Genomic DNA, 18,635 nt, shown 5'->3' on the forward strand with positions numbered 1-18,635 from the left:
ACTTTCATATGATTTGGATAAATCTTTGGTAAATAAGATTAGTTTAATTGTTTAATAAAACATCTGTATCTTCTGAGTTATCGTCAATAAGTATAATCAAGCATACATTTTGTTATACTTGGTTTATTAGTCAAATAAGGTTGTGTTATATCTACTAGATATTTAAGATTATAAAAATTACAAATTCAACCCAAGACCAAATGTACAAGTAAAAATGCAGTAAAAATTAATTGCCTGATATCCATGACTTCCTGTATATCACACATAGCAGTAAAAGAAAAATCCATGTATTTAACTTTTTTAGGTTTTTGCTTTTGTTCTGCTTGCCTAATGTTCATGTGCTGTAAAAATAGAAAATAGGGAAATAATGTGAGGTGATAGTGAACTTTGTTCAATGTTGTAATATGTCTGCCTAAAAATAGTTCCAAAATCTTTTTAGTACCTTTTAACCTTAAGCTTATGCTAAATTAAATTAAGTAAATCTAGATTATTTCTAAGTAAAATACTGAAATGCTAATTATTGAGCATAATTTTTTTTTGGCTTTTTCCTTTTGTGTGGTAGTAAATATATTTGAGTTTGTGAATAAATAGGTCCTTTTGCCATATTGTAAAACTTGTACTATAACAATATCTCTAGAAATTGAGAGATGGTATATTCATAAAATTTGCTAGACTGCTACAGAATACTCATATGTTACAATTTATGATTGTTTACTTAGTCATCTCTGTAAAATAAAGAGTACATATAGTTAAAAATGATAATATATGTAAATGAAGCCATTAGAAGCCATTAGAAATAATAAGGGTAAAGAGAAATAACTCTGTATGCAAAGTCTGCAAAAATGGAAGATTAAAAAATTTGTTTATTATTATGTTCAATTAGCCAGCATATAGTACATCATTAGTTTTTGATGTAGTGTTCAGCGATTCATTAATTGTGTATAACACCCAGTGCTCATCATCACACGTGCCTTCTTTACCACCCATTGCCAGGTTACCCCATCCCCCCACCCCCCTCTCCTTTCTGTAACCATCAGTTTGGTTCCCAAAGTCCAGAGTCTATCATGGTTTATCTCTCTCTGACTTCTTTGGAATGGAGGATTTTTGTTGTTGTTAAGGCAAAGAAAGAGTCATTTTGCCCTAAATCAAGATCACTGATTATTTCAGAATGAAGAAGAGGAAAAAATGTAAACACCTGAATGGATGTAGAGAGTAGTAAAAGGTTTGCAGAAGAGGAATTTTATCTGTGATCAAGTTGGCTAAGATTGAATGGATCTATTTATTAAGGGTTTTTGTTGTTGTTGTTTTTCTTTTTTTTTTTTTTAAGATTTTATTTATTTGACAGAGAGAGAGATCACAAGTAGAGAGAGAGAGAGGAGGAAGCAGGTCCCCCACCTAGCAGAGAGCCCGATGTGGGACTCGATCCTAGGACCCCGAGACCATGACCTGAGCTGAAGGCAGAGGCTTAACCCACTGAGCCATCCAGGCAGCCCCGTTGTTTTTCTTTTTAATGAGCCCAATGATATACTGATGGAAAACTAGAGTTGGGTTTTCTCTCTGAAAACAATGATGTTTTCTTGGATTATTGCTCTGTTCTTAATAAGAGATTGTAAGGAATTTTCTTTACCTTTTAAGTAATCTGCCTAGGAAACAAAGATTCTGTGTCTTATCAAAATAATTTCCTGTGCTTTGTGTTGTCTTTATTATATTTGTTTGTGAGAATCTAAGTATTTTTTCATGATGATCTACGATCCTGTTTAATCCAGGGTTCAAATCTTTTGACATTTTTTACACCTTGCCATAATGAAATCCAAAATGCAATCTTAACTTTAAACTGAAATTGACATTTCCCAGACAACCCCTGAAAAATCTGAAAGGATTTGTTCTTTCACCTTGTAAAAAAGAAATGTTAAATAATTTGGTTTTTTTTTGATATTTTATTATTTTATTTTTTAAAGGATTTTATTTATTTATTTGACAGAGAGAGATGCAGTGAGACAGGGAATACAACCCCGGGGAGTGGGAGAGGGAGAAGCAAGCTTCCCATGGAGCAGGGACCCTGATATGGGGTTCGATCCCAGGATGCTGGGATCATGACCTGAGCTGAAGGCAGCCACTTAACTCTGAGCCACCCAGGTGCCCCTGGGCAAATATTTTGATATTTAAATTGCATGGGAGACATTGTTAAGTAAGAAGTGATGCTTAGAAATAAGTCAGTCAGAGAAAGACAGTTATCACATGATCTCTCTGATATGAGGAATTTGAGAGGCAGGGTTGGGGGGGAGTTGTGGGGGGTAGGGAGGGAAAAAAATAAACAAGATGGGACCAGGGAGGGAGACAAACCGTAAGAGAGACTCCTAATCTTAGGAAACAAACTGAGGGTTGCTGGGAGGTGGGGTGGGAGGGATAAGTGGCTGGGTTATGGATATTGGGGAGGGTATGTGCTGTGGTGAGTGCTGTGAATTGTGTAAGAATGATGATTCACAGACCTGTACCCCTGAAGCAAATAATACATTATATGTTAATTTAAAAAAATAAATATTTTAGAGCCAAAAAAAAAAAAAGGAAAGAAGTGATGCTTAAGCTTCCCTAGGTTATATTTGTGTAAATATAGATATTTAAGAAATTATATGAAGTTTATACAAATTTGCCAGTATCCTTTTGTCTGTGGTAAGTCCTGGTATAATATTATCAGTTACAATTCCAGTTATTTAAACATTATATGTTGTAGAAATAACCAAATTCCCCCATCAGTTGCATTATTTTAATAATGAACTCTTCAGATCTTTAATCATGTAAAAAAGTCTTTTATCATTCACAGATAACTTTTATTTTACTCTGACTCTTCCTTGAAAGCTCTTGAAGTCACAGGCAAAGTGCTTCCTCTTCAACAAAATGTAACCATCTCAGAGACCATGGAAAGGGCTATGACAGGTCCTCTGGGCTACAGGCTTGTGAAGCACTAGTGTTTAAATAACTTTGAGACCATACTGCTGGATTGAATAAGGATTTCCAGCACTAATGGAGAAGCTGACTGGTTTGAAAAACTGCTAACTCAGGATCAAGCAGAACAAGAAATTACTTACATAAAAAAAAAGGGGGGAATATATTTGTAAGAAGTATTCAGTGGAACAGAATAGAGTATTTAGAAATAGATCTCAGCTTTCCTAGAGGTATATTGAAAAGCTTTTTATGTATAGTAATGTATTTTAAAACATTGATGTTATATAGCTTTACCTAATGTCTTAATGTTACTACCTGTTAAAAATGAATGAAACTCAAATTATAGTATTGCCATAAAACATTGGAAAATCTGTCGAGTTGTAGAATGTGATGTTTTTGCTTGTTTTCAATATACAAGCCTTCTGGTTGTTGTGTGCTGGGCAGAGCTTTTTCGCTTTTAAATCTAGCAGCGCCCTCTAGAGTGAAAGGCTGCTACAGTTTGATAAGAAAAGCTTATCTTCACCCATTCAAATATATATTTTTTAAGATTTTATTTATTTATTTGACAGAGAAAGAGAGATAGAGTACAGTAGGGGGAGTGGTAGGCAGAGGGAGAGGGAGAAGCAGGCTCTCCATTGAGCCGGGAGCCTGATGTGGGGCTCCATCCCAGGACCCTGGGATCATGACTTGAGCTAAAAGCAACCTCTTAACTGACTGAGCCACCCAGACGCCCCACCCATTCAGATATTCTTGATCCATCCCATTCTGAGGGACATTTCTTACTTAGAAGTAGGACATTTGATACTTAGAAGTAGCAGAGAGCTGAACCTACATGTTTTTGTTCTGAGTGAATATTCTTTTCAAGGATGACTTTAGCTAACTAGAACAAAATAGAAATAAGCTTGTTCACTGTAAAAATTTATTTTGTTGTGGTGGTTGTGCATCTTTTATTTATTTTATGAAACTAGTGGTACATAATTTTATTTTAAATTTGGTGTTTTCATAATAATAACATTGAATTTTTTGTTGACCAATGTAACATGTCTAAATTTATTGAATGCCTATTATATAAGTGATACTGCATTTGTATTGAGGAATACATAACAAATAGAGAATAAGCCACAGCCCTGGTACTTACACATTTATTTCCACTTGTCTAGTATATCAGATTATGACCCATATTGGCTTTTGTATCAAAATTGTCTTTATTGGGCACCTGGGTGGCTCAGTGGGTTAAGCCTCTGCTTTCAGCTCAGGTCATGATCTCAGGGTCCTGGGATCGAGTCCCGCATTGGGCTCTCTGCTCCGCAGGGAGTCTGTTTCCTCCTCTCTCTCTCTCTGCCTGCCTCTCTGTCCACTTGTGATCTCTGTCTGTCAAATAAATAAAATCTTTAAAAAAAATTGTCTTTATTAAGTAAATTAAAACTATTACTATTGATATATATTCCTTTTTTATTACAGAAGAAAATACTCAGGAAACATCACAGGTGAAGAAAAGCTTGAGTGAAAAAGTTTCTCTCTATAGAGGTGACATCACATTGCTAGAGGTAGATGCTATAGTCAACGCGGGTGAGTACTTGATTTTGTGTGTGTGTGATGTATTTGTTATATGAGTATTATTTTAAAATATTTCTCATAAACAGGAATATAAGTATTTTATGAAAAGATGTCCTTCCTGGTATAGAAATATCTTATGCACTTCCTTCTGGATTAAAAACACTAAGGACTAGTTTATGTATGTGCTATAATTAATTTGCTAACTCATCGTATCCATGCTAAATTGAGACTATGGTACAGGACCACTGGAAGAGTGGTAGATTGTTGCAGAAAGTTCTGCTGAGAAAACTTTAGAAGCTCTATTACTGTTGGTTTCATGCTTGAGTTAATAATTGTCCAGTATAAAAACAAAGTCATTAAGGTTTTTCCTTCTTTTGAAGAGGTTGTAAAGAGATGATTGAACACCAGAAAAAAAGTAAAATAGAAAGTAATTGTTTCTGCGATTTCCAAATCACAGTTGTTTGGTTGTTACTTTTCATGTTTGATATGGAATGTTTTAATTATTTTAATAACCAATTTTTATGTTTGAACATTGGGGAAAATAACAGTGTTTTTTATGGTAGTATCTCCTATATATTTTATTTTGTGGCTGTATATCAAGAAATGTGTAGTAGTTGTGAGTCTATAAAAATAAATGTCAATAATAAGAGGATATTTAATGACTTTGTGCTTTACAAAGGTATGCTTTTTTCAGGTTGAAAATGCCAAATAAAAACAAATTTGGACTTAGGTAAGGAGAGGCTTTATTCAAAAAGATGATTACAGTAAGGAGAAGAGAACTATCCTCATAGGCAGAGGAAGAATATTGCAAAAGGAAGAACCACTTCTGTCATGAGATCTATAAGCATCTCAAAGGCCAAGCAGAAAGGGGCTTTTCTTTCATAGGAAGGAGTAAACCATCAGTCTTGGAACACTGAAAAAATATGATAAAAATTTTTAAAAAAGGAGTAAACAGGATAAAAAGAATGGGGGTAGGTAGGGTACTAGGATGAGTTGGTGGCAAGATTGGAGAGTTGATCAGAGTATATTCTTCCCTGAAGTCAGCTGATTCTTGAGAGAAGTGGTTCAAGAGGAGTTGTTCACTTTGCATTGTTCAGTGGTGGGTCAAAGTCCACAGACTTGGACGAGGGAAAAAAGCCTGAGTGAAGTTTGGTCAACTACAGTTAATAGCCATTGACCAGCCAGAAGGGTCAATGGGGACAAACAGTTCAGTTAATCATTTACGAGTGAAAGAATGGGAATTTGGAGGATCTGTGTCTTGGTCTTGTCATAGGTTACAGGAAGTCATCCACGAGGTTTATTTAAGTCATATACGCAAGAGTAGTTCTTTGCTGTAAGCTGTTTCCTGAAACACAGAAGGGTGAGGGGTAATTTTTTGGCAGTCCCTGTTTTCTAGAAGTACAGGATTTATGTAAAGTTCAACATTGTTGCAAGGTTCCCTTTGGTGATGAAAAAATTCACACAGGATAGTAGGAACATGCTTTGGTGGGTGAACAGGAGGGTTTCATGGAGGACTGGAACGTTAATATAGCATCGTTTTGGCGATCCCAAAGGAAGTTGGGAAGCCTAGTCAGCTTGTTATTCCTGTAGAATTGGCTATCAGTTGCTTTGTACTGTATTTGCTTTGCTATACTCAGAGCTGTTTCTCTCTTTCTCTTCTTCTGATGCCTCTGTAATTCCTTTCTCGTCTGTTACCTCTCTAAAATACAAAACTCTTCAAGAGAGGGGATATGTCTTGGTCATTTAGTCTCTACCCGATATGAATCATTTCTTTTGGACAGAATTATGTCCTCGTATCACCTCTTAGGCTGTAAGTCTCTCTCCCTTGTAGCTAGTCCCTGTGGACTGTTCATTTGTGGCCCTGGGTATAAAGCTGGTTTTCTCTGACCTGTGGGACCTCTGGAAAAGACTGCACTTTGAAGGGATCTCATGAACTCCTCTCCATACAGAGGTTTTATAAGATCATTGTAGTTACTAAATTATTAATGATTTGTTATGCCCTAAATTCTATAAACATATGAGCTATAATTTCAAAAAAATTTAATAATATATTTATATATACGCACATATGTATATGTATGTATATATATATATATATATCAATCAACAGCCTTCCTGTATATTCTTGTAATTTCTAGCTTTTGATCCTAATTCTGCTCTGTGGGGTACAATTAATGACCCATATTTCCTTCTTAAATGCCTGAGGACCTCTCTCTTGAGTTTTGTCTTTCTTGTTATTAACCTAACACTGAATAGGCCATCTTAGCACACTTAATAATAGCAGTAATTATGGTTTTTCTTGGGTTTTGCTAACTGTATACCTGTGTATCTCCCCCTTAAGGCTACAGACTGGTGTCTTTTCCATCTTCTGTGTTAACTTCCAAAGCAATGTCATGCCATTATGTTCTTAATAAATGCTTGATACTGTTTATGTGTTAGATTGAACTATATGTAATTGAACCATATACTCCAAAGCACCTCTAACCAGTGGCACATTCAACATTGAGGACTTGACATAGTGAATCAGTGTGGCCCTGATTTTAAAAATGATTTATTTGATCAATAAATATAATATTTATGGGATAATTTTTATTGAAACAGAATAAAATGGTGCTAAGCAGGAAAATGCAACTAATGGGAAGACATCCCATCACTATTTTGATTCTTGTCCTTGCCTGTATGTGTAATTTTTTCATAGCTGCCACATAGTGTACAAGGGTTTGATGAATTAATATGAAGGCAGGCAGCAACTTTCACTCACTCCCAGAAACCATTTGGCAACTTTAGTCACCTGTCTGGCTGAGATTATATTATAATTTGGACATGTTCTACATCTCACAAGGACAACCTCATCAGGAAGTTCCTGTGTATATGGAAGAAAGATGCCAAATATACAGTGTAATGACTCTGTTTACAGCTTTCTGCTGTGCAGTTTGTTTGCCTGGTATGTAAGAAGAGGAACAGCTGTTAATCTTTCAAGTGAACAAGGCAACATGGCAGGAGATTCCAGAGCTGCTTCTAGTGAGAGGGGAATGAGAGGCAATGCCCCCAGTCATGGTGCCAAAGCAACCCAGACATCACTTTCTATCAAACTTCCAACATTCTCTTTCCATGCGTATGTTAATATTAGTACATTGGAACACCTAGGCTTACCTGCCATAAATGAAATGATTTGATAGTTAAAAGTTTTTCCTAATAAAATACTTTTTCAACTTGCTTGGGTTTCTTTAAATGTGACCTAGGATAAGCCTTCTGTGTAATTTTTATTCTTCTTCGTAAGAAATAATACATATTTGGTATATTTAATAAAACAGATTTTATAGGCAGTAGGGTCTATAGGGCAGTAGCATAAGTTTTAGAGTTAGGCAGACCCAGATTCAAATTCAGGTTCTCATACCCGAGGCCATTTTTTATTTAAACTTTTTGTTTGTTTGTTTAAACTTTTTATGTTGAAATAATTATAGGAAATTGCAAAGACAGTACAAAGAGTCCTATGTATCTTTCACCTTCACCTGTGTAAGCCCCCCCCCAATGGTGACATCATATATCACAACCAGGAAACTGACATTGGTCTATTATTATTAACTAGACTGTAGACCTTATTCAATTTTCACCATTTTTTAACCTGCATTTGTGTGTGTTTGTTTCTATAGTTCTCTGCAGCTTTACCCCATGTACAGATGCATGGTTATCACCATAATCATGATACAGAACTGTTTGATTTTCCTGAAAAGAATGCCCTTTGTAGTGGCACCCGCCTCTTTGCCCTCCTCTCCTTGCACCCCTACCATTCTTCATCTCTATAGTTTTGTCATATTTAAGAATGTTACATCAGTGGACTCATACAGCATGTAACCTTTTGAGATTGATGTTTTTCACTAAGCATAAGGCCCTTGAGGTCCATTCAGATTGTTGCATCTATCAGGAGTTCATTCCTTTTTATTGCTGAGTAGTAGTCCCTTGCATGGATATACCAAAGTTTGTCCAACCATCCACACACTGAAGGACCTCTGGGTTCTCTTCAGAATTTTGGCATAACCAATAGAGTTGCTATAAAAATTCATGTACAGGTTTTTGTGTGTAGCAGTATATAGGATGATCTGTTTACTGTGACTAGGTCATTGTATAAATTTGTATTAAGGCTGTTGGTCAAAGCATTTTGGTTTTTGCTAGAGTTTGGAGGAGAATACATTAATCTAATTTATGGTTCAGTATTTTATCATTAGAGACCATTTTACTTGTACCATAATTACAGAAAAGTATTTTGTTGGTGATATAATCATTATTCGTTTGTGGATTGTGGGCAATATAATGAAAAAGTTGGTTAACTCTCCAACTCTTTGGTCAAAGATTCAGTTTGCCATAAACAGTGTTTTTTAAAATGGAAAATGCAGAAGGTTCATTTGTTTATTTTAGTTCTTCCTGTCCCTACCCCAGCATGTGAAGGAGAGGTACATTTACATTGTAGTTAATCATGGAGGGGTTGGAGTCAGATCAATCATTATTTTAAATGTGTCTCTTTGACTTTCTGACCAATTGACCTTCAGTAAGTTTTTTTGAGCCTTAATTTGTTCATTGGTAAAATGAAGAAAATAATAGGGCCTGCTTCTCAGGGCTGTTGTGAAAATAAAAAGAGATAATGTATACAAAGCATTTCACATAATAGTGCCTAGAATATAGACACACTTAGTAAATGGTAGCAGAATTACACTGTTTAGTTATAAATCAGAAAACCGATTTTTTCCTATTAATGTCACAAGGTAACTGTGCATGTTTTTCAAGTCTTATGCACAGATATTACCTATTAAATGAGTTTGTCCTATGTGTTTGCAACTTTAGCCATTATACTGTTTACTTGAATTTTGTCCAAGAAAAGTTGTCCAATTGTGAGGCTCTATGTTAAATGCCAAGTTTCTATAATATTTTTGGTAATTTTTATGAGCTAATGGCCCGGAAGAACTGTTTTAGTTTTCTTTAGTGATGTGTTTTTACTGTATTAATTGTGAATGTCATAATTGTGTCAAAAATTGAGATAGTGACCTAATTGGATAGCCAATAATTTAATATCTAGGTATAATTTAATTAAAAGAAAAGTTGATATAGAATATATGAATATCTTCATAGGTAAATCAGGTACTGGGACTGCATATGATGGAAGAAATTTTACTTTATAGAGGTTTCCTTAAACATTCATCTGTTATATATTCATTTGGTAAAACCTAAATAAGGGATATTTGAAATTAGATTCCAAATCATTGAGAAAATAGATTCATTTACCCTCAGAAATATTTTAGGACAATTGACAGCAGCTGCTTGATTCAATATAAATTTAATCTCTACTAGTGAAGCACTTAAGTTTTATTCTTTATTGAATTTCGGTATTATATGTTTTTCTTTTAAAATTTTGTTGGGCAGTAATAGACATAAACACACACATACATGTATAGCCCAATGAAACTCCATCCAGATCAAAAAGCAGAACATTATCAGTACCTTGAAAGAGCCCTTAGTACACCCTAATATTTTGTAGTGAATACTAGTATATTTATTGTCCTGGCCTCTAGTAGTATAGGTTAGTTTTATCTTTTTTTGTATTTTATAGGAATGGGACCATATGATATATATTCTTCAATATTTGGCTCTTTTAGCTCACCATTATGAATGTAAAATTCATCTTGTTATATAATATTTCATTTTGTGAATATGCCATTATTTATCTGTCCAAGCTACTATTGATGAATATTTCAGTAAATTCCAGTTTGGGATTATTAGTACTTTAGTGAACATTCTAACATATTTTTGTGTGTGTGCTTGTATTTTTGTGAATAAATATCTGTATATAGGCAAAGGGGAAACAATTACTGTACATCACCCTCTCCCTTCACTTCCCCTTCTATCTATGCTAGAAACTGCTGAAAAGTTTCAAAATCACCACTGTGGATAGCCATCATTCGGCTAACCTTGGAGATATATTTGAATAGATAAGTGTGGGAAGAACCATTTTTTGAGATGCATTCTCAATAGTGGTTGCAGGTTTAAGTGTGAGCTTCCAGCTATAAGGATCACAGTGTGTTCCCTTTATGTAGTGTGAGGATAGAGAGAAAATAGGATTTCTGAGGTATACTGGGAAAGAGAGATTTAAATAAATCTAACAACCATCACCATTCCTAAACAGGAAGATGTAGTATGTTAAAGATGTCAAAACTCCTGGAATAACCTAAATTTCTAATCAAAATTCCATTGATATTTTTGGGATTTTGTTCTGATAGTAGTTATTTTGTTTTTTGTTTTGTTTTTGAAATTGTTGAAATAATTCTAAAATTTATCTGGTAGAATAAAAGAATGAGATTCATCAAGAAATGCCTAAAAAGGCAGACAAATGGCAGAGGTTGGGGGAAGAGTCACACAATCCCAAATTAAACTACATATGTGAAAGCTATAATAATTAAAAAAATGTGCATCACTATCTCACACCTTTCATGAATATAAATTCTGTATGGAGTTTAATATAGATTAAAGAAACCATTTAAAAGGCAGAAGAAAACAAAAGGAGCTATGTGTCTTACCTTTGGTGGGAAAAACCATTCTGAATTCAATCGAAAGAAAGAAACCGATAAGAAAAATACTGAAGAATTTGACAACGTAAATATTCTTGAATGTTTCAAGAGAAAGTCGTGCCATAAAAATACTTGAAAAGTAAATGTCAAATTGGAAAGAAATATTAGCAACATATATGACAAAAGTTTACTCTTGTTATAATAATAATAATAATAATAATAATCTTTCTCAATTAAAAAAAGACAAATGTCTAATGGATAACCTGGTTAGGAATATGAGCATGAAAGTCCTGGGGTCAGGTCTTGTGTTGTCTGCTTGTCTTTCTCCCTCTGTTCTTGCTCTTTCTCTAAAATAAAGAAATAAAATCTTTTTTTTTTTAATTCATTTGACAGACAGAGACCACAAGTAGGCAGAGAGGCAGGCAGAGAGAGAGAGGGGGAAGCAGGCTCCTTGCTCAGCAGAGAGCCCGATGCGGGGCTTGATCCCAGGACTCTGGGATCATGATCTGAGCCGAAGGCAGACGCTGTAACCCACTGAGCCACCCAGGCGCCCCAAGAAATAAAATCTTTAAAAAAGTTAAAATTTTAAAAAAACATGGAGGGGTACCTGGGCGGCTCAGTTGTTAAGCTCAGGTCATGATGCCAGGGTCCTAGAGTCGAGCCTCGCATCAGCCTCCCTGCTCTGCAGGAAGTCTGCTTCTCCCTCTCACACTCCCCCTGCTTATGTTCCTCTCTCGCTGTGTCTCTCTCTGTCAAATAAACAAAATCTACAAAATTTTTTAAAAACATGGAAATGCCTAATAAATATAAGAAAAAAGTATTTGATACTGTGAGGATGCAGTGAAAGGATAAATGAAAAAGAGGCTTGCAATGCGAACCATCATTTTTTCTGTTAGTTCTGCATCCTAACATATTTTCGATATATTTCTACTCTTCAACTTATCATGTCTTTGTTTTTCTGATCTACAGTTTTTTTTCTTAAAGAATTTGTGGAATCAAACTAAACATTAAATCCTCCAAGGAATTAGAAGATAATTTTCAAAAGGAAATAATTGCCAAGGGGGGGTGGATGGTTGTCAACAAATTCTCCTTTGTGTTTTCATCTATTTTTGAGCCTTGCTATACTTTCAGCAGAATAACCCTAGGTATTAAATAGTAACATAGTCCTCAAAGGACCTGAGAGACTAAAATTACAAAAAAAATTCAGAAAGTGGCAGTGGCTGCTTGGGCATTTGTTCCATGTTTTGAGATGTTTTTTTCCCCTCGTAGAATTCTTCAGCGCACTTAGGGAAGTGTACAGTTTGTTTGTCACACCTACTGGTCAACTGGATTTTAAAAACATACTATTAAAGATTTTATTGAGGTCTGATTACAAAAGGAATATACTGTAATATTTTAAACAGTGAAATATAAAATATAAAGAAGGATAAAATGTAATTTTTCATTTCAGTTGTATGCTTCAGATTCTTTTCATTTTGTAGATGTATTTTGAATTTTACAAACTACTGCTCAATTTTATTGTTTTTTTAAGTATGAAGATCATTTTTATGTCATTTTACTTTTTAAATTTTTATTTATTTTTTTAAAGATTTTTATATATTTGGCAGACAGATCACAAATAGGCAGAGGCAGGCAGAGAGAGAGCGGGAATCAGGCTTCCCGCCGAGCAGAGAGCCCGATGCAGGGCTCGATTCCAGGACCCTGAGATCATGACCTGAGCTGAAGGCAGAGGCTTTAACCCACTGAGCCACCCAGGTCCCCCATTTTATGTCATTTTAAATAGCTGCATTATTTTAATATATTATACAATTATATATAATATACGCTATATTATATACACCTGAGTATTTATTTAACTATTATCTCAATGTAGGAAATTTAGATTGTTTTCAAGTTTTTTATTGTTATAAACAGGCTGAGACAAACATCCTAGTAGATAAATCTTTGTAAAAATCTTTGATTACTTCCTTGGAGTAAAGTCTTTGAAGTGAAATAATGGGAGTATGAAAGTTATTATTTTTTTTGTTTTTATTAATCTTTTTGGGGGTATGAAAGTTTTTATACTTTGATATATGTAACCAAATAGCTCTGAGAGGTTAAATGAATTTATATCTCTCAAGTTATGGGTATGAATTTTTAAAAAAACTGTGCCTCAGAATTGTATTTCATTGTTTTAATTTCCATTTCTTTGAAGACAAGGACTGTAGTTTTTGAAATAGAAAACAGGATTTTACCTATACAATTTTATTGGCACTGAGAAGGTAACTTACTGGTGGTAGTCAGGAGACATTGGTTGAGGCTGGTTGGTCGGAGGCCTGATGAGTAGAGTACTGAGTGTTTCTCAAATGAGATACCCAATAGCTTAAGGTCAGTGCCACTGCTTCTCTTCCAGAAATTCAAGATGGCAGGGTCAGAGATAGGCACTGAAAGTCCTTAAAATAAAAGAGGAACAGTTTATTTCACTTTCAGAGTAAGTAGTACCTAGCATCTTTTTTTTTTTAAAGATTTTTTTTTAAGATTTTATTTATTTATTTGACAGACAGAGATCACAAGTAGGCAGAGAGGCAGGCAGAGAGAGAGGAGGAAGCAGGTTCCCCGCTGAGCAGAGAGCCCCATGTGGGGCTCTATCCCAGGACTCTGGAACCATGACCTGAGCCGAAGGCAGAGGCTGAGCCGCCCAGGCGCCCCAGTACCTAGCATCTTGCATAGCACTTGACACTGCGGATGTTTTATGGTATGGCTTTAGTTTTTAGAGGTCACCAAGTATAGTTTGTCTGAAAATGGAGCCTTTATTCTAGACAAGAATATATCAGAGCCTACCCCTGGGGCTAGAATTTGTGGAATTTCATAGGTGCCATTTAAGCTGGAACACTCCTGTTTTGTAAAGAGGGTCTTGACCTTTGCAGAAAAGATCTGCGGCTTCAGAAGCTGGACTAACTGTCTCAGTGCTACTTTCCATGTGGATTGAGCCAATTGAACTGAGACTGTGGGGGATGGATGGAACCAGTCCCCTCGGAGCATAAACAGCTGTGCCTACATTAGAAGAAAGGGCATGGGGAAGTGGATTCTAATTCAATAGTTAACAATAAATACAAATACCTTCTGCCATAGTTCAATTCTTATAATTGCATGACTTGTCAGAAATTGGTTACAGTTAAAGCTAAGTAGGAGCTGAACTTTATAATGGTGCTGAATAACATTTCATAAGGCCTAGGCGCTATCTAATTCTCTTATGCAACTTTATTTGGAATTCTCTACGTTCTTTTTGTTTTTGAAATTATACAGTAAAATTTAAATGTTTTTGGTGTATATTAATTTTAACTAAAGGAAATGTATATTTTGTTATATATACAGGTCAGCTTAATTTCTAAAAATTACTTCTTTGTGACTTTTGGGGAGCTTCTATTTATGGGTTCAAAAGCATCTAGATGATATTCATTCTGTTCTTTTGCCTCAGTGCAGTTGTAGTCATTTGGCTATTAATTTACTTAATTTTTTTTTTCAATTAAGGTCTTCTTTATATGTGTAGGGAAAGGAAAAAGTGACATTGATTTCTGAATTCCAATCATTAATTCACATAAAATTAGTCTATATAAGTAATACTGAAGAAAATTAGCTTATCAGTAGAAACTAGACATCCTCATATTTGAATGAAATTTAAATCTATTAAACTTCAGTTTCAGAGAACTTAATGATTTTTATTAACTTTGTATTTGGTGAATAGTCCCTTTATGAAATAAATTCTATATACTTAAAAAGGAAAAAGGCAATGGTGGTAATTGAGTAGGAAGAATAATCTTATTTATAGCTCAGATTTTGTGCATTTTGATTGACAAGTGGTTTATTAAACTTGGTGTAATATAAAGGAAGATTTTGGCCATTTTGATAAGAAAGAAAGGTTGAGAATATTTTTCAACATTCTTTGGTTCTGCTTTCTCGTTAGAGAAGCAGCTAATGTTTGCTTTAAAATAAGGACAAAAATAAATATTTTATTTTGGCATTTTATCAGCTGCTTTTTCACTATTCCTTTCACTTTGGTAACTGTTTGAAGAAACAGATTTATGGCATGAAGTTTCCCAGGCTTCTTTTGACCTTGAGGTACAACCCGATTTACTTTGTTAAGTTTTAATTTTATGACACATCACATCTCTGTTGTATCTAAAATTAAACTTTGGGATAAAGGTATATTTTTCCACATTGGGTTTGTGAACAGAATAAATTACCAGAGAATTATGTTTAAATAAATGTGTAAGTAAAGGAATGTTGACTAGGCTATCTACACCTCCCCAAATAAATAGCTTGTTAATGTGCAATCAGTCACTAGAGTTGCCATGAACTTGGAGCTTAATGAACAGGTGGAGAAAGAGGATGAATCCCAATCCAAAATGGATCTGACAGTTTATCAGGCAATTTCACTGATCGCTAATCCATTTTGCTTGGCAACTTAATTTATCACGCAGTTAGAATTTTCATCCCATGGGTTTCCAAGTGGAAATTAATTCAGAAACATGTCCAGTCCGTGGGGTTTAAGAGACCTGCTTAAGCTTTGTGAGGACATTTAGAAATAAATTATTTTAAGTGCATAAAATAGGTTTTCTCTTATGATTCCATTTGTGTTTAAGTCCTCCTTAAAATGTATAGATGGTGCTACCACTTGATAGTATATCATGACAGTGAATTAAGGTTTATTTGTTTATGTAAGAAAATTTCTAGGTTAAATAGACAAATTGTTAATTTTAATTTATTGGTGAAATAATTAATAAAAGTGTTAAATAATCCTGTGAATATAATTCTGTCTTTACATATATAAAAATTACTGATCTTAATGTGTTTGAAAGCATCCATAACAAGAAATAATGAGCAAAAGAAATTATTTCTTTAAGGCTCACATCTTCTGGATACTTATACATTCTCTAATTAGATTAATTTATAGCTTATTATTTAACAATACCTATTAAAGCAATATTCTTTCAGGAAGGGAAAGAATGCAACCTGGGTCTCATTGGTCACACTCTGACTCTGCTTAGGATTTGCAAGGATAAGCCTCATTAATTGGACTTGGCTTAGGACCTGGCTATCGTTTAAAGTATCCTCAAAGTCAGAAACACATTTTCTTCACTTTTTGAAAACTTGATTTATAGTGGATAGAAAGTTAAATTGAATATTGATCCTTGAAAAGCAAATGTGTCCTGTAAAAGTGACGGAACAAAGAACACAATAAAAGATGATAGAGTGATTGATTGTCCACAGCCTGGGGAAGGAGCCGCCTCCTCAGATGTCATCTTCTCTAGGCATCTCTAGCTCTGATAGGGTGATGGGGATGAAGTGTTAGAGGAGATTAGTTGCACACTGGCATGAACTGTTACATTTTATAAGAAGATTGAGGAAGGCTGGTAACAAATCATTTCTAAGAAGGAATTTGAGGAATGAGGAATAGAACACAAGATCAATAAGATCTATGATATAACTCTAGGAGGGGACACCAGGGAATTCCCTATAATTTCTCAAGCCCTGTAGCACATTCAAAAAGAATTTAAGTCAGTGAAAAATAATTGGGATGACAGAAAACCTCAAACTGGCATAATGCTGTCATTGATTGGATGTGTCAGGCAAATTGTGGCTATCATTCTTATGACCAGGCTGATTAAAGTAATATCTTCATAATCTAGGGGGGCTCAGTGTTGAATCATCCTGGCACCTTTCCCAAATCCCCTTAATGAGTCTTTGGCATTTTTCCCTGGAACATATTGCAGACCTGTGCCTTGTCATTGTAGAAACTGGACTTTCATTTTTAAAGTTAGGAGAAAATGGTCATTGAGTCCAGTATTAGTTTTGGGGAATCAAACCAAAATTAAAAAAAATCTGCAGGGCATTGTTTGACTTTCTTCTTCGTTCTTATTAGACTAATGATTGCAGTAAACTCTCGTGGGCATCAGAATCACCCAGAAGCTTGTTTTAAATGCTGTTTCCCAGCCTCTAGTACTCCAGGATTCAGACTCAGTGGGTCTGGGAGGTGCCCTTGGAATCTCCAATTAATAGGCATCCTGCTGTAGAGGTTCTTTTGGGAATCATTTCCATAAATGATGGGGCTTAGAGCAGGTCAAGAAAAGAAGGTCCATGCACTTGCTCTCTGGTACTCTTTTTTTAGACATTTTTGAAATCTTTCTTCAGGGCTATCACAAATATGTGTTGGAAAGAGCTGTATCTCCCTCCGTTCTCTTAAAGCAATTGGGCTTTAATATTTACTTTTTCCTTCTCTTCCTGTCCCTTTCCTCCTTATTTTCCTCTTACTGTATCCTTTTATCCCTCCCTTCCTTCTTTCTAATGCGTATTATATTAAATTTGTGCCTAATTTTCTGCCAGACATTGGGATGATAGTCTTTGTTCTAAAGGACCTTATATTGTCCAGGAAGATATATATGTACTATATAATGCAGGACTAATGACAAGTGACATTGAAGAAATATGAGTCAAATGCCGGGGAAGGAGTCATTATTGTGAGTGTGGGTGTTAGGAAAGACTTTATAGGTATGATGGTAAAGCATTGAGGAGAATAGCATTTCAGTAGGCATAAGGATAAGAAATTGCATGAAAAAAGACCCCAGACATAAGAAAGTCTGGCCTGTTGAAGAAATGGTACATTGGTTTAAGGTTTGTTTGTGGCCCTGTGGAAATATCACTGGACAAGGAGTAAGGAGACTGGGTTTCATATGTTGGTGTGGGCCTAATGAATTGAGTTGTGGTGACCTCCAGTATGTGTCCATATTTATCTTTGTGTTACTTTATTGGCTCTAGTCTTTGGTTTATCTTTCTGCATGGCTGACTTGTCTCAAAGGAGAGTATATACTATTCCCTGTGCTGTCTTTCTGGACTGTCTCTGATTAATCATCACACCAAGAACCCATAACTAAATCAGTTGGGGAATCAGCAGAATTTAGTGGTTGTGGTAGGCTGAAAAACAGACTCCTCACCCCAAAGATATCCACCTCCTAATCCCTGGAGTTTATGAGTATTACCTTAGATGGCTGGTGTAATAAAGTTAAAGATCTTGAGATTTGACTACACACATAAGAGAAGGCAATGTGAAGATGGAGCTGAGAGAGATCTGAAGATGCTAGCCTCGTGAAGATTGGAGTGGTATGGCCATACAGAAGGAATGCTGGCAGCCACCAGAAGCTGGAAAAGGCAAGGAACTTCTCCCTGGAGTCTACAGAGGGAGGGCAGGCTTTCTGACACCTTGGTTTCTGTCCAGGAAAACTGCTTTTGGACTTCTGGTCTCCAGACTCTGGAGTTTTAGGCCATGTAGCTTGTGGCAAAGTTTTTAATAGCAACTCTAGGAAATTAATAGTTAAGAGGTTGAGTTCTGAAGTTGGAAAGATAGGGATCTTATTTTCAATGTGATCTTAAACAGTTCCTCAGATCTCTAATGTTTATAGAGAAGCTTCGAGGAGGAAATGGGCTAATGTGTGTATGTGCTTTGTATGGTGTTCAGTTCCTGGTACATTTTATAAATTGTTTAATAAATATTAAATATGGTGGGGATCGTGATGTTAACAGAAAGACTACAGCTTGGAAGGA

At 35.2% G+C, this 18,635-nt stretch overlaps 1 protein-coding gene across 1 annotated transcript in view; it reads left to right on the forward strand.

Annotated features, from left to right (window-relative positions):
- Window positions 1-18,635, forward strand: part of LOC111141568 (MACRO domain containing 2) — a 1,949,692-nt gene that overhangs the window by 73,521 nt on the left and 1,857,536 nt on the right. Inside the window, exon 3 of the mRNA XM_022494211.1 lies at window positions 4,405-4,512. Coding sequence (XP_022349919.1) covers window positions 4,405-4,512 — 108 coding nt within the window. The remainder of the gene's footprint in view (window positions 1-4,404; window positions 4,513-18,635) is intronic.

Source organism: Enhydra lutris, unplaced genomic scaffold, assembly GCF_002288905.1.
Source record: "Enhydra lutris kenyoni isolate GAN:26980312 unplaced genomic scaffold, ASM228890v2 scaffoldscaffold6, whole genome shotgun sequence".
Classification (NCBI taxonomy): domain Eukaryota; kingdom Metazoa; phylum Chordata; class Mammalia; order Carnivora; family Mustelidae; genus Enhydra; species Enhydra lutris.